The sequence below is a fragment of the Lonchura striata genome, chromosome 34, assembly GCF_050655825.1.
Source record: "Lonchura striata isolate lonStrDom1 chromosome 34, ASM5065582v1, whole genome shotgun sequence".
Classification (NCBI taxonomy): Eukaryota; Metazoa; Chordata; class Aves; order Passeriformes; family Estrildidae; genus Lonchura; species Lonchura striata.
This window is the reverse complement of record NC_140736.1, coordinates 4153309-4168731: the sequence shown is the minus strand read 5'-3', so window position 1 is coordinate 4168731 and position 15423 is coordinate 4153309. Positions and strand designations below refer to the sequence as shown.

At 54.5% G+C, this 15423-nt stretch overlaps 1 protein-coding gene across 2 annotated transcripts; it reads left to right on the top strand.

Annotated features, from left to right (window-relative positions):
* Positions 1-1979: 1979 nt before the first annotated feature.
* On the top strand, positions 1980-11786 carry LOC146764401 (uncharacterized). Of its 2 annotated transcripts, none has more exons than XM_085564865.1 (7): positions 1980-2212; positions 3267-3335; positions 4240-4367; positions 6388-6517; positions 7726-7796; positions 10281-10501; positions 10679-11786. In XM_085564865.1, the coding sequence occupies exons 1-7, from the start codon at positions 1995-1997 to the stop codon at positions 11750-11752; spliced, it is 1911 nt and encodes a 636-aa protein (XP_085420991.1). In that variant the 5' UTR covers positions 1980-1994; the 3' UTR covers positions 11753-11786. The 2 variants fall into 2 exon arrangements, with proteins under 2 accessions (XP_085420991.1, XP_085420990.1); XM_085564864.1 differs by having other exon boundaries at positions 10281-10600; positions 10637-11786.
* The last annotated feature ends 3637 nt before the right edge of the window (positions 11787-15423 follow it).

Sequence of the window (15423 nt, the reverse complement as noted above, 5' to 3'; positions counted from 1 at the left end):
TTTTTTTGGGGGTTATTTGGGGTTTGCTTGGATTCATTTGAGTTTATTTAGGGTTTTTTTGGGATTTATTTGAGGATTAGTTGGGCTTGTTTTGGGTTCAATTTGGGTTTTTTGTGTTTATTTGGGGTTTTTTTGGCTTTATATGGGTTTTATTTTGATTTATTCAGGGGATTTTAGGGATTATTTAGAGTTTTTACCAGTTTAAATTGGTTGATTTGGGGCTATTTGTAGTTATTTGGGTTTATGTAGGATTTTTTTATTGGGCTGTATTTGGGGGTTATTTTGGGTTAATTGCCCATATTTGGGGATTAATTGGGTTTTTGGGGGTTATTTGGGTTTACTTGGGGTTCTTTTAGGGTTACTCTGGTTGATTCGGGGTTATTTTGGTTTATGTGTGTGTAATTGGGGTTTATTTAGGTGTCCTTGGGTTTATTTGCCATTTTTGGGTTTTTTTGGCGTTTTATTTAGGGATTATTTGGGTTTATTTGTGGTCAAAAAATCCAGGAATTTTTTAGAAAAAACCGCGGGAATTTTCCCCAAGAAAATCAGGAATGTTTCCCCTCCAAAACCCGGGAATGTTTCCCAAAAAAGTTTCAGGAATTTTCCCCTCAAAACCCAGAAATATTCACTTAAAAATCCCGCGCTTTTATCAGCCAATCACTGCGCTTCCTCTCCAAAACCAACCAATCAGCGTGCGTCTCCCCTCAGCACCTCCTTCTTCCCGCCCTCCGAGTCAACCAATCACTGCACGTCTCTCCTCAGAGCCTTTCTTCCCGCCCTCCGAACCAACCAATCACCGCACGTCTCCCCTACACCTCCTTCTTCCCGCCCTTCGATCCAACCAATCAGCGCACGTCTCCCCTCAGCACCTCCTTCTTCCCGCCCTCCGAGTCAACCAATCACTGCACGTCTCCCCTCAGAACATCTTTCTTCCCGCCCTCCGAGCCAACCAATCACCACGCGTCTCCTTTCAGCACCTCCTTCCCGCCCTCCTAATCAACCAATGAGCGAACGTCTCCCCTCAGCACCTCCTTCTTCCCGCCCTCCGAGTCAACCAATCAGCGCGTGAATCCCCTCAGCACCTCCTTCTTCCCGCTCTCCGAGACAACCAATCACCGCGCGTCTACCCTCAGCACCTCCTCCTTCCCGCCCTCCGAGATAACCAATCAGCGCGCGACTCCCCTCAGCACCTCCTCCTTCCCGCCCTCCGAGTCAACCAATCAGCGCGCGGGACTCCCCTCAGAGCCTTTCTTCCCGCTCTTCGAAGTAACCAATCACTGCACGTCTCTCCTCAGAGCCTTTCTTCCCGCCCTCCGAACCAACCAATCACCGCGCGACTCCCCTCAGCACCTCCTTCTTCCCGCCCTCCGAGTCAACCAATCAGCGCGCGACTCCCCTCAGAGTCTTTCCTCCCGCCCTCCGAACCAACCAATCACCGCGCGTCTTCCCTCAGCACCTCCTTCTTCCCGCCCTCCGAGACAACCAATCAGCGCGCGACTCCCCTCAGAGTCTTTCTTCCCGCCCTCCGAACCAACCAATCAGCGCGCGACTCCCCTCAGAGCCTTTCTTCCCGCCCTCCGAACCAACCAATCAGCGCGCGTCTCCCCTCAGCACCTCCTTCTTCCCGCCCTCGGAGACAACCAATCAGCGCGCGACTCCCCTCAGAGTCTTTCTTCCCGCCCTTCGAACTAACCAATCACTGCACGTCTCCCCTCAGAGCCTTTCTTCCCGCCCTCCGAACCAACCAATCAGCGCGCGTCTCCCCTCAGCACCTCCTTCTTCCCGCCCTCCAAGGCAACCAATCACCGCGCGTCTCCCCTCAGCACTTCCTTCTTTCCTCCCTCCGTGTCAACCAATCAGCGCGCGTCTCCCCTCAGCACCTCCTTCTTCCCGCCCTCCGAGCCAGCCAATCAGCGCGCGTCTTCCCTCAGCAACTCCCGCCTCACCCGCGCTGCTCCAGCCAATCAGAGGCGCCCCTGACCCCGGGGCCGGGCATGGAGCGGCCGCCTCCTCCGCCCCCTCCGCCGCCGCCGCCGCCGCCGCCGCCGCTCCCCGGGGCCCCCGGGAGCCCCTCAGGGACCCCCGGGAGCCCCGGGAGCCCCGGGAGCGGCCCCGCGCTCGACCGGCTCCTGCGGGAGGCGCTGCAGAGAGCGGCGGAGGCGCTGGGAGAGGACGGAGGGATCCGGGAGCTGCTGAGGCGGCGCAGGGACAGGTGGGGAGGGGGCGGGGGGGTCTGAGCGGGTTTGGGGAGGGGTCGTGGGGAGATTTGACAGGGGTTTGGGGGGTTTGGGGAGGGGTCTGTGGGGCTTTGGGGGAGATTTGGGGAGGGGTCCTGGGGAATTTTGGGGAGGGGGCTTGGGGAGATTTGAGAGGGGATTTGGGGGGTTTGGGGTATTTTGGAGGGGATTTGGGGGGTTTTGGGGAGGGGTCCTGGGGGGGGTTTGGGGGGTTTTTTTGGGGGGTCTTGGGGGGGTTTGGTGGGGATTGTGGGGGGGGGGGTTTGAGGGGGTCCTTGGGGGGTTTTGTGGGGGGGTCCTGAGGTGGAATTTGGGGAGGGGTCCTGAAGGGGTCTGGGGGATTTGGGGAGGGGTCTGGGGGAGATTTGGGGAGGGGTCTGGGGGTTTTTTTTGGGGGTTTTGGGGGGGATTTTGGGGGGGTTTGGGGGGTCCTTGAGGGGATTTGGGGAGGGGTCCTGATGTGGAATTTGGGGAGGAGTCCTGAAGGGGTCTGGGGGATTTGGGGAGGGGTCTGGGGGTTTTTTTGGGGGTCTTGGGGGGTTTTGGTGGGGATTTTGGGGGGTTTTGGGTGGTCCTTGAGGGGGTTTTGTGGGGGGGTCCTGAGGTGGAATTTGGGGAGGGGTCCTGAAGGGGTCTGAGGGGGATTTGGGGGTGGGTCCTGGGGAATTTTGGGGAGGGGTCTTGGGGAGGTTTGAGAGGGATTTTGGGGGTTGTGGGGTATTTTGGGGGGATTTGGGGAGGGGTCCTGGAAGGATTTGAGGGGGATTTTCGGGAGGGGTCCTGGGGAATTTTGGGGAAGGGTCTTGAGGAGGTTCTGGGGGGAATCTGGGTGATTTTGGGGAGGGGTCCTGGAGGGGAGATGGGAGTTTTGGAGGACATTTGGGGAGGGGTCCTGGAAGGATTTGGGGAGTCTTGGGAGGGTCCCGAGTGGGATTTTGGGGGGAATTTTGGGGAGGGGTCTCAGGCTGGGTTTTGGGATGGGTTCCCCGTTTTTTTGGGGGGGGTCTCACGTGGTGCTCCCCCAAAAAGCCTCGCGGGTCCCTGGAAGTGGCTCCTGTTCCACCGGCCGGTGCCGCCCCTGATCCAGGACGGGCCCCAGTGAGTCCCTAAAAACCCAAAAAAACCCCAAAAATCAGTTCAAAATCACCCCAAAAACACAAAAAAACCCAAATCCCCCCCAAACCCCCAAAATGCCCCCCAAAAAACCACAAAATCCACCAAAATCCCCCCAAAAAACCCACAAAATCCACCAAAATTCCCCCAAAAAAACAACAAATTCCCCCCAAACATCCCAAAATCTCCCAAAACCCTAAAATCCCCCAAAACACCAAAATCTCCCAAAATCCCCCTGAAATCCCCAAAATTCTCCAAAACTCCCCCCAAAAAATCCCAAATCACCCCAAAACCCCAAAAAGCCCCCCAAAATCCCCCCAAAAAACCCCAAATCACCCCAAAACCCCAAAAAGCCCCCCAAAACCCCAAAAAGCCCCCCAAAACCCCAAAATCCCCCCAAAATACCCCAAATCCCCCAAAATACCCAAAGTCCCCCCCAAATCCCCCCAAAATTTCCCCAAAATCTCTCCACAAGCCCCCAAAACCCAGAAAATCCCCCCAAAATCCCTTCAATTTCCCAAAAATTCCCCAAAAATCCCCTCCAAACCCCCTCAGGACCCCCTAACACCACCCCAAAACCCTCCCAGATCCCCCCAAAATCCCCCAAATTTCCCCCAAATCCTCCAAAAATCCCCTCAGGACCCCCTAACAACACCCCAAAACCCTGCCAGATCCCCCCAAAATCCCCCAAATTTCCCCAAAATCCCCCAAAAATCCCCTCCAGACCCCCTCAGGACCCCCTAACACCACTCCGGATCCCCCAAAATCCCCCAAATTTCCCCAAAATCCCCCAAAAACCCCCTCAGGACCCCCTAACACCACTCCAGATCCCCCCAAAATCCCCCAAATTTCCCCAAATTTCCCCAAATTGCCCGATTCCCCCGTCCAGGTGCGGGCTGGTGGCCCTGGCCATGGCGGGGGCTCTGCTGGGACCCCCCCGGCCCCAATTGAGTCTGGGGGCTCTGCTGGAGACGGCGCGGGCCAGGGGCTACACCCGCCAGGGCGAGATGTTCTCAGGTGGGATTCGGGGAAATTGGGGGGATTTGGGGAAATTTGGGGGATTTTGGGGGATTTTGGGGGATCTGGAGTGGTGTTAGGGGGTCCTGAGGGGATTTTGAGGGGATTTTGGGGGGATTTTGGGGAAATTTGGGGGATTTTGGGGGGATCTGGGAGGGATTTGGGGTGGTGTTAGGGGGTCCTGAGGGGGTTTTGGGGGGATTTGAGGAGATTTGGGGGGATTTGGTGTGAATTTTGGGAGGATTTGGGGGGATTTTAAGGGATTTTTGGGTTGTTTGCGGGGATTTTGGGGAGGATTTTGGGGATTTTAGGGGATGTTTTCGGGGTTTGAGGGGATTTTGGGAGATTTGGGGGATTTTGGGTGAATTTTGGAGGGATTTGGGATGATTTTGGGGATTTTAGAGGATTTTTGGGGTGTCTGGGTACGGTTTGGGGAGGATTTGGGGGATTTTTGGAGGATTTGGGGGATTTTAGGGGATTTTTGGGGTGTCTGGGGGGATTTGGGGGGAGTTTTGGGATTTTTGGGGAGTTTTGGAGGAATTTGGGGGAAATTTGGGGGATTTTAGAGGATTTTTCTGGGGATTTTGGGGGGATTTGAGGAGATTTGGGGGATTTTGGGTGAATTTTGGGATGATTTTGGGGATTTTAGGGGATTTTTGGGGTGTCTGGGGGGGTTTGGGGGGAGATTTGGGGGGATTTTTGGGGAGTTTTGGAGGGATTTGGGGGATTTTAGGGGATTTTTCTGGGGGTTTGAGGGGATTTTGGGGGAATTTGAGAGATTTGGGGGATTTTGGATGAATTTTGGGAGGATTTTGGGGGATTTTAGGGGTGTTTGGGGGATTTATGGGGGGATCTTGGGGGGTCTGGGCAGGGTCTTGGTGGGATTTTGGGATGATTTTGGGATTATCTGGTGACATTTTGGGATGATTTTGGGATTATTTCAGGCTGGTTTCGGGATGATTTTGGGATGATTTTGGGACAGTTTTGGGATGATTTTGGAATGATTTGGGGACATTTTGGGATTATTTTGGGGTATTTTTTGAGATGTTTTTGGGATGATTTGGGGATGATTTCGGGACGTTTTGGGGATGATTTTGGGATGGTTTTGGGATGTTTTCAGGCTGTTTTCGGGATGATTTTGGGACAATTTTGGGACAGTTTTGGGATTATTTGGGGATGTATTTGGGATGGTTTTGGTACAGTTTTGGGATGGTTTTGGGATGTTTTTGGGATGTTTTGGGGACATTTTCAGGACGTTTTCGGGATGATTTTGGGATGTTTTTGGGACGTTTTGGGGACATTTTCGGGATAACTTTGGGACGTTTTCGGGACATTTCTGGGACGTTTTCGGGACGTTTTTGGGATGATTTTGGGACGTTTTCGGGACGTTTTTGTGACGTTTCCGGGACATTTTTGGGACATTTTCGGGATGATTTTGGGACATTTTCGGGACGTTTCCGGGATGTTTTTGTGATGTTTTCGGGACGTTTCCGGGATGTTTCCGGGACGTTTCCGGGACATTTCCGGGACATTTCCGGGATGTTTCCGGGACGTTTTTGGGATGTTTCCGGGACGTTCCGGGATGTTTTTGGGACGTTTCCGGGACGTTTCCGGGACATTTCCGGGATGTTCCCGGGACATTTCCGGGATGTTTCCGGGATGTTTCCGGGATGTTTCCGGGACGTTTCCGGGACGTTTCCGGGACGTTTCCGGGATGTTTCCGGGATGTTTCCGGGACGTTTCCGGGACGTTTCCGGGACGTTTCCGGGACGTTTCTGGGACGTTTCCGGGATGTTTCCGGGATGTTTCCGGGATGTTTTTGAGACGTTTCCGGGACGTTTCCGGGATGTTTCCGGGATGTTTCCGGGATGTTTTTGTGACGTTTCCGGGACGTTTCCGGGATGTTTCCGGGACGTTTCCGGGACGTTTTTGGGATGTTTCCGGGACGTTTCCGGGACATTTCCGAGACGTTTCCGGGACGTTTCCGGGACGTTTCCGGACCTGTTGCCTGCCTGCCCAGCTGCCCAGCTGGCCTCGCTGGCCCAGGAGCTGCTGCCGTGCCGGGCCGAGCTGCTCCAGGGGGGGCTGGGGGGGCCCAACCGGGCCCGGATCCTGCGGCACCTCCTGGGGGGGCAGCCCCTGCTCGTCCCGTATCCTTTGGGCTTTGGGGTCACCTGTGGGGTCACCTTTGGGGTTTTGGGGTCACCTTTGGGGTTTGGGGTCAGGGTTTGGGGTCACCTGTGGGGTTTTGGGGTCAGGTTTGGGCTTTGGGGTCAGGTTTGGGGTCACCTTTGGGCTTTGGGGTCACCTGTGGGGTCACCTGTGGGGTTTGGGGTCACCTTTGGGATTTTGGGGTCACCTTTGGGGTCACCTTTGGGGTTTTGGGGTCACCTTTGGGATTTTGGGGTCACCTTTGGGGTCAGGTTTGGGGTTTGGGGCAGCCCCTGCTTGTCCCGTATCCTTTGGGCTTTGGGGTCACCTGTGGGGTCATCTTTGGAGTTTTGGGGTCACCTTTGGGGTTTGGGGTCACCTTTGGGGTTTGGGGCAGCCCCTGCTCGTCCTGTATCCTTTTGGGGTTTGGGGTCACCTGTGGGGTCACCTTTGGGGTTTTGGGGTCACCTTTGGGTTTTGGGGTCAGGTTTGGGGTTTGGGGTCACCTTTGAGGTTTTGGGGTCACCTTTGGGGTCAGGGTTTGGGTTTGGGGCAGCCCCTGCTCGTCCCGTATCCTTTTGGGGTTTTTGGGGTCCCCTTTGGGATTTTGGGGTCAGGTTTGGGGTTTGGGGTCACCTTTGGGGTCACCTTTGGGGTTTTGGGGTCCCCTTTGTTTTCTTTGGAGTCAGGGATTGTTCTTTTGGGGTCCCCTTTGGGATTTTGGGGTCAGGGATCGTTTTTTTGGGGTCTGGAATTGGTTTTTTGGGGTCACCTTTCAGGCTTGGGTCTGGGATTGGTTTTTGGGGTCTGGGATTGGTTTTCTGGGGTTCCCTTTGATATTTTTGGGGTCCCCTTTTGTTTTTTTGGGGGGTCTGGGATGGGTTTTTTGGGTCTAGAATTTGTTTTTTGGGATCACCTTTGAGGTTTGGGTCTGGGATTGGTTTTTTGGGGTCAGGGGTTGTTTTTTTGGGGTCAGGAATTTTTTGGGGGGTCTGGGGTTGTTTTTTGGGGTCCCTTTGGTTTTTTTGGGGTCCCTTTGGGTTTTTGGGGTCAGGAATTTTTTGGGGGGGTCTGGGGTTGTTTTTTTGGGGTCCCTTTGGGTTTTTTTGGGTCCCTTTGGGATTTTGGGGTCAGGGATTTTTTGGGGGGGTTCTGGGATTGTTTTTTGGGGTTTTTTGGGTCTGTTGGGGTTCCTTGACCCCCCCAGCTACGACGGGGACAGCAACCACGCCCCGTGCTGCCGGCGCGGCCACCGCGCCCACTGGGCCCTGCTGAACGGTGAGGGGGTCCCCAAAACCCCAGAATCCCCCCCAAAAACACCCCAAAAACCCCCTGAAACCCCTGAGCCCCAAAACAGCCCCAAAATCCCCACAAAAAACCCCAAAATCCCCACAAAAATCCCCAAAATCCCCACAAAAAAACCCAAAATCCCCACAAAAAACCCCAAAAATTCCCCCTGGGGCCACCGCGCCCACTGGGCCCTGCTGAGCGGTGAGGGGGTCCCCAAAAAACCCCAAAATCCCCCCAAAATCCCCCCAAAACCACCCCAAAAACCCCCTGAAACTCCTGAGCCCCAAAACAGCCCCAAAATCCCCACAAAAAACCCCAAAATATCCACAAAAAACCCCAAAATCCCCACAAAAAAACCCAAAATCCCCACAAAAATCCCCAAAATCCCCACAAAAAACCCCAAAAATTCCCCCTGGGGCCACCGCGCCCACTGGGCCCTGCTGAGTGGTGAGGGGGTCCCCAAAACCCCAAAATCCCCCCAAAAATCACCCCAAAAAACCCCTGAAACCCCTGAGCCCCAAAACAGCCCCAAAATCCCCACAAAAAACCCCAAAATCCCCACAAAAAACCCAAAAATCCCCAGAAAAATCCCCAAAATCCCCACAAAAAACCCCAAAATCCCGCTAAAATCCCCCCTCAAAAGCTCCCAAATCCCCTCAAAAGCCCCCCAAAAACTCCCAAAAAATTCCCCCAAAAACTCCCCAAACCTCCCTAAAATCCCCCCCAAAAAACACCCAAAATCCCCTAAAATCCCCCAAAAAAACCACCCAAAAACCACCCCAAAAACAGCCCCAAAATCCGGCTCCAAAATAATCCCAAAATCCCAAAAATTCCCCCTGGGGCCACCGCGCCCACTGGGCCCTGCTGAGCGGTGAGGGGGTCCCCAAAAAACCCCAAAATATCCCAAAATCCCCCCAAAACCACCCCAAAAAATCCCTGAAACCCCTGAGCCCCAAAACAGCCCCAAAATCCCCACAAAAAACCCCAAAATATCCACAAAAAAACCCAAAATCCCCCCAAATCCCTCGAAAAACCATCCCCAAAATCCTAAAAAATCCCCCAAAAAAACCCAAACCCCCAAAATTCCCCCAAATCCCCCCAAAAACCCCCTAAAATCCCTGAGCCCCAAAATCCCCCCAAAAAAATCCAAAATCCCGCCAAAATCCTCCCCAAAATCGCCCCTAAATTTCCCTGAAATCCCCTCAAAATTCTCAAAAATTCTCTCCAATCCCCCCAAAATTCCTCCTAAAATTTCCCCCAAAAATTCCCCCAAAATTCCTCCCAAAAATCACAAAGATTTCCCCCAAAATCCCCCCTCAAAACCCCCCAAATCTCCCTCAAAAGCCCCCCCAAAAAATCCCCAAAATATTCCCCCTGAGCCCCAAAATCCCCCCAAAATCCCCCCAAAACCACCCCAAAAATCCCTAAATTCCCCTCAAAATCCCCTAAAATTTCCCCTAAAATTTCCCCTAAAACACCCAAAACTTGACCAAAAATTCCCCTAAATTCCCCCCAAAATCCCCCAAAATCACCCAAAATCTCCACCAAAATCCCCCCAAAATCCCCCGATTTCCCCCAAAACCCCCCAAAATTTCCCCCAAAATCCCCATGAAAAAACCCCAAATCCCCCCTCAAAACCCCCCCAAAATCCTCCCAAAATCCCCCAATTCCCCCCAAAAATTCCCCCAAAAATCCCCCAAACATTTCCCAAAACTTCCCCCAAAAATTCCCCAAAAATCCCCCAAAATTCTCAAAAATTTCCCTGAATCCTCCCCAAATCCCCCAAAATCCCCAATTTGGGGGTCCCTCCCTGAAGCCCCCTCCCCAATTTAAGGGTGTCCCTATAGCCCCTCCCCAATTGAGCCCCCTCCCCAATTGGGGTCCCCTCCTGAACCCCCTCCCCAATTTAGGGGTCCCTGAGCCCCCTCCCCAATTTGGGGATCTCTGAGTCCCCTCCCCATTTGGGATTCCCCTCCTGAAGCCCCCTCCCCAATTGGGGGGTCTCTGATCCCCCTCCCCAATTGGGGGTCACCTGAAGCCCCCTCCCCAATTGTGGATCTCTGAGGCCCCTCCCCAATTTAGGGGTCTGTGAACCCCTTCCCCAGTGGGATCCCCCCTGAAGCCCCTCCCCAATTTGGGGATCTCTGAGCCCCCTCCCCAATTGGGGGGGGTCCCTGAGCCCCTCCCCAGTGGGGTCCCCCTGAAGCCCCCTCCCCAATTGGGGGGTCATTGAGCCCCCTCCCCAATTGGGGGGTCCCTGAGCCCCTCCCCAGTGGGGTCCCCCTGAAGCCCCCTCCCCAATTGGGGGGTCATTGAGCCCCTCCCCAGTGGGGTCCCCCTGAAGCCCCCTCCCCAATTGGGGGGTCATTGAGCCCCTCCCCAATTTGGGGATCTCTGAGACCCCTCCCCAATTGGGGGGTCATTGAGCCCCTCCCCATTTGGGGTCCCCCTGAAGCCCCCTCCCCAATGCAGGGCTGCTGCTGGCCGTGCCCCCCCAGGCGCCGCTGGGCCCCGGCTTCCAGAGGGACCCCGAGGTGCCCAACGTCTTCCACGCCCGCGGATTTGGGTCTGGGGGCTTCCGGCCCGAGCTCGGCCTTCTGCGGCTCTTATTTGAGGAGGGGGCTCCGTGCCAGGAGGGGCTGTGGGGTTTGGGGGAGGGGTCCCAGTTTGGGTCTGGGGGTTCCCAATTTGGGGAGGGGTCTCAGACCGAGGGGGGCTCCCAATTTGAGTCTGGGGGTTCCCAATTTGGGTCTGGGGGTTCCCAGTTTGGGTCTGGGGGTTCCCAATTTGGGGAGGGGTCTCAGACCGAGGGGGGCTCCCAATTTGAGTCTGGGGGTTCCCAATTTGGGTCTGGGGGTTCCCAGTGTGGGTCTGGGGGTTCTGAATTTGGGGAGGGGTCTCAGACCGAGGGGGGCTCCCAATTTGAGTCTGGGGGTTCTGAATTTGGGGAGGGGTCTGAGGCCAAGGTGGGCTCCCAGTTTGAGTCTGGGGTCCCAGAGCAGAAATTGTGTCTGGGGTCCCGAATTGAGTCGGGGGTCCCAGAGTCAGAACTGGGTCTGGGGTCTGGGGTTTCAGATCCGGAATTGGGTCTGGGGTCCCAAACAGAGTCGGGGGTCCCGGAATTGGGTCTGGGGTTGCCCGAGGGTCCGCAATTATGTCTGGGGTCCCCCCGGGGCCTGGAATTGGGTCTGGGGTCGGGGGTTTCAGATCTGCAATTGGGTCTGGGGTCCCCCGAGGGTCTGGAATTGGGTCTGGGGTCGGGGGTTTTGAATCCAGAATTGGGTCTGGGGTCGGGGGTCCCAGATCCGGAATTGGGTCTGGGGTCCCCCGAGGATCCGCAATTGGGTCTGGGGTCGGGGGTCCCAGACCCGGAATTGGGTCTGGGGTCCCCCCAGGATCCGGAATTGGGTCTGGGGTCCCCCCGGGATCCAGAATTGGGTCTGGGGTCCCCCCAGGATCCGGAATTGGGTCTGGGGTCGGGGGTCCCAGACCCGGAATTGGGTCTGGGGTCGGGGGTTTTGAATCCAGAATTGGGTCTGGGGTCGGGGGTCCCAGACCCGGAATTGGGTCTGGGATCGGGGGTTTTGAATCCGGAATTGGGTCTGGGGTCCCCCTCGGATCTGGAATTGGGTCTGGGGTCCCCCCAGGATCCGGAATTGGGTCTGGGGTCCCCCCGGGTCCCGGAATTGGGTCTGGGGTCGTGGCTGCCGCCGCGGGCTCCGGGCCCGGCGCTGGTGCTGGCGCGGCAGGGCCGCAGCCCGCGGCCGCAGCTCTGGGCGCTGCGCGCGCTCGCGGCCAGCAACGCGCAGCTGCGCGAGCCGAGCCCGCGGCGGGCGCGGCAGCGCCTCGTGCTGCCCCCTGGCGGCCTGAGCGCGGCACTGCGCGGCCGCGCCGTGCTGCTGCACCCGCGGCCCGGCCCCGCCCCGGACCCCTCCCCACAATAAACACAGCGGCTCTGTGGAGAGGGGCTTGGCGTTATCTGGGGGGTTGGCTTCCTGAAATTTCGAGGGTTTTTAGGGGGGATTTTGAGGAGGTCTGGGATGGTTTTGGGGGGGATTTTGGGGAATTTTTTGGGGGGATTTGGGTGGTTTTTTGGGGGATTTTTAGGGGGGATTTTGAGGAGGTCTGGGATGGTTTTGGGGGGATTTTGGGGAATTTTTTGGGGGGATTTGGGTGGTTTTTTGGGGTTTTGGGGAGGATTTTGAGGAGGTCTCGGATGGTTTTGGGGGGGATTTTGGGGAATTTTTGGGGGGGATTTGGGTGGTTTTTTGGGGGATTTTTAGGGGGGATTTTGAGGAAACTGGGATGGTTTTGGGGAGGATTTGGGGGATTTTTGGGGGGAATTTGGGTGGTTTTTTGAGGGATTTTTGAGGATTTTTAGGGGGGATTTTGAGGAGGTCTGGGATGGTTTTGGGGGGGATTTTGGGGAATTTTTTTGGGGGATTTGGGTGGTTTTTGGGGGTTTTGGGGAGGATTTTGAGGAGGTCTGGGATGGTTTTGGGGGGGATTTGGGGGAATTTTTTGGGGGGATTTGGGTGGTTTTTTGGGGGATTTTTAGGGGGGATTTTGAGGAGGTTTGGGATGGTTTTGGGGAGGATTTGGGGGATTTTTGGGGGGATTTGGGTGGTTTTTTGGGGTTTTGGGGAGGATTTTGAGGAGGTCTCGGATGGTTTTGGGGAGGATTTGGGGGATTTTTGGGGGGGATTTGGGTGGTTTTTTGGGGGATTTTTGAGGATTTTTAGGGGGGATTTTGAGGAGGTCTGGGATGGTTTTGGGGGGATTTTGGGGAATTTTTTGGGGGGATTTGGGTGGTTTTTTGGGGGATTTTTAGGGGGGATTTTGAGGAGGTCTCGGATGGTTTTGGGGAGGATTTGGGAGATTTTTGGGGGGATTTGGGTGGTTTTTTGGGGTTTTGGGGGAGATTTTGAGGAGGTCTGGGATGGTTTTGGGGAGGATTTGGGGGATTTTTGGAGGGGATTTGGGTGTTTTTTTGAGGATTTTTAGGGGGGATTTTGAGGAGGTCTGGGATGGTTTTGGGGGGGATTTGGGGAATTTTTTGGGGGGATTTGGGTGGTTTTTTGGGGGATTTTTGAGGATTTTTAGGGGGGATTTTGAGGAGGTCTTGGATGGTTTTGGGGAGGATTTGGGGGATTTTTGGGGGGATTTAGGTGGTTTTTTGGGGTATTTTTGGGGTTTTGGGGAGGATTTTCAGGAGGTCTGGGATGGTTTTGGGGAGGATTTGGGAGAATTTGAGAGTTTTGGGGGATTTTAGGGAGGTTTTGGAGGGTTTAGGGGAGGATGTGCGGCAGTTTTGGGGAGGATTTGGGGGATTTTTGATGGGGGATTTGGGTGGTTTTTTGGGGGATTTTTAGGGGGGATTTTGAGGAAACTGGGATGGTTTTGGGGGGATTTTGGGGAATTTTTTGGGGGGATTTGGGTGGTTTTTTGGGGTTTTGGGGAGGATTTTGAGGAGGTCTCGGATGGTTTTGGGGAGGATTTGGGAGATTTTTGGGGGGATTTGGGTGGTTTTTCGGGGTTTTGGGGGGGATTTTGAGGAGGTCTGGGATGGTTTTGGGGGGGATTTTGGGGAATTTTTGGGGGGGATTTGGGTGGTTTTTTGGGGGTTTTGGGGAGGATTTTGAGGAGGTCTCGGATGGTTTTGGGGAGGATTTGGGGAATTTTTTGGGGGGATTTGGGTGGTTTTTTGGGGGATTTTTAGGGGGGATTTTGAGGAGGTCTCGGATGGTTTTGGGGAGGATTTGGGGAATTTTGGGGAGGTCTGAGATGGTTTTTTGGGGGATTTTTGAGGTTTTGGGGAAGATTTTGAGGAGGTCTCGGATGGTTTAGGGGAGGATTTGGGAGAATTTGACATTTTTGGGGGGGATTTTTAGGAGGATTTTAGGGAGGTTTTGGAGGGTTTAGGGGAGGCTGTGGGGCGGTTTCAGGGAGGATTTGGGGGATTTGGGGGAATTTTTGGGAGGTTTTGGGGTTTTTTTAGGTGGTTTTTTGTGGTTTTGGGGAGGATTTTGAGGAGATTTGAGAGGGTTTTGGGAGAATTTGGGATTTTTGGGGGTTTTTTTGGGCGTTTTTGGGATGGTCTTGGAGGGTTTAGGGGAGGATGTGGGGTGGTTTTGGGGAGGATTTGAGGGGATTTTGGGGGTCTTGGGGAGATTTAGGGGGGGTTTTGGGGATGTTTTTGGGAGGTTTTGGGGTTTTTTAGGTGTTTTTGGGGTTTGGAGGAGGATTTTGAGGAGATTTGAGGGGGTTTTGGGGGGATTTTTGGGGGGATTTTGAGGAGGTCTTGGAGGGTTTAGGGGAGGATGCGGGGTAACTTTGGGTGGTCTTGGGGGAATTTTGGGGAATTTTTGGGGGGGTTTGGGTTTTTAGTTTTTTTGGGGGGATTTTTGGGGCTTTGGGGAGGATTTTGAGTAGATTTGAGTGGGTTTTGGGAGAATTTGAGATTTTTGGGGGGATTTTGAGGGGTTCTTGAAGGGGTTTTTTGGACGTTTTAGGGCGACTTGGGGAGGTTCAGGGGGGAGTTTGGGGAGGTCTTGGGGAGATTTGGGGGGGATTTTGGGGAGGTTTTGGGGGGCTTTGGGTGGGTTTTGGGGCTTTGTGCGGGTTGTGGGGGATTTGGGTGGGTTTCGGAGGATTTGGGGGAAATTTGGAGGATTTTGGGGCCGTGCTCCTGCACCCCCTGCGGACCCCTCCCCAAATTCAATGCACTGCAGACCCCTCCCCACAATAAAAAAAAGGGATTTTCTGAGGTGGTTTTGGGGTTTTTTGGTGAGTTTTGGGGTTTTTCTGGGGGGGATTTTTGGGGTTTTTTTTTGGGCGGTTTTGGGGTGGTCTTGTAGGGTTTAGGGGTTGGATTTGGGGCGGTTTCAGGGAGGATTTGGGGGGATTTTTTAGGGGCTTTGTGTTTTTACAGGTGGTTTTTTGGGGGATTTTGGGGGTTTTTGGGAGGATTTTGAGGGGATTTGAGGGGGTTTTGGGAGAACTTGGGATTTTTGGGGGGATTTTTGGGGTTTGTGGGAGGATTTTGAGGAGATTTGAGGGCATTTTGGGAGAATTTTGGGGGGATTTTCGGGGGGGCTCTTGGAGGAGTTCTGGAGAGGTTTTAGGGGGATTTGGGGAGGATTTGAGGCAATTTTGGGGTGGTCTTGGGGGGATTTTGGGGAAATTTTTGTGGGGTTTGGGTTTTTTCAGGTAAGTTTTGGGGGTCTTGGGGAGGATTTGGGGGAGATTTGAGAAGGTTTCGGGGGCATTTGGGGGGATTTTTTGATTTTTGGTGATTTTTGGGTTTTTTTGGCGATAATTGGGGAGGTTTTGGGGGGCAAAGGGGAATTGGGACCGCGGGGCTCTGCTGGGCGGGGCGTGAACGCTTCATTTGCATATTCATGAGGCTCCTGCCAATGGCTGCGTGGCTTTGCCGGGCGGGGGTGTGAATGATATCTTTAATTTACATATTCATAACCTGATAACCAATAGGGGCGAGGCTGTGCCGCCGAGGTTTCCCCCCCCTTGCTGTATTTGCATATTCATGAGGTGCCAGCCAATAGCCCCTTTTCCCTCGCGCTTCCCGCCCTTTCATTGGCCACGCCCCCTTTCCCCA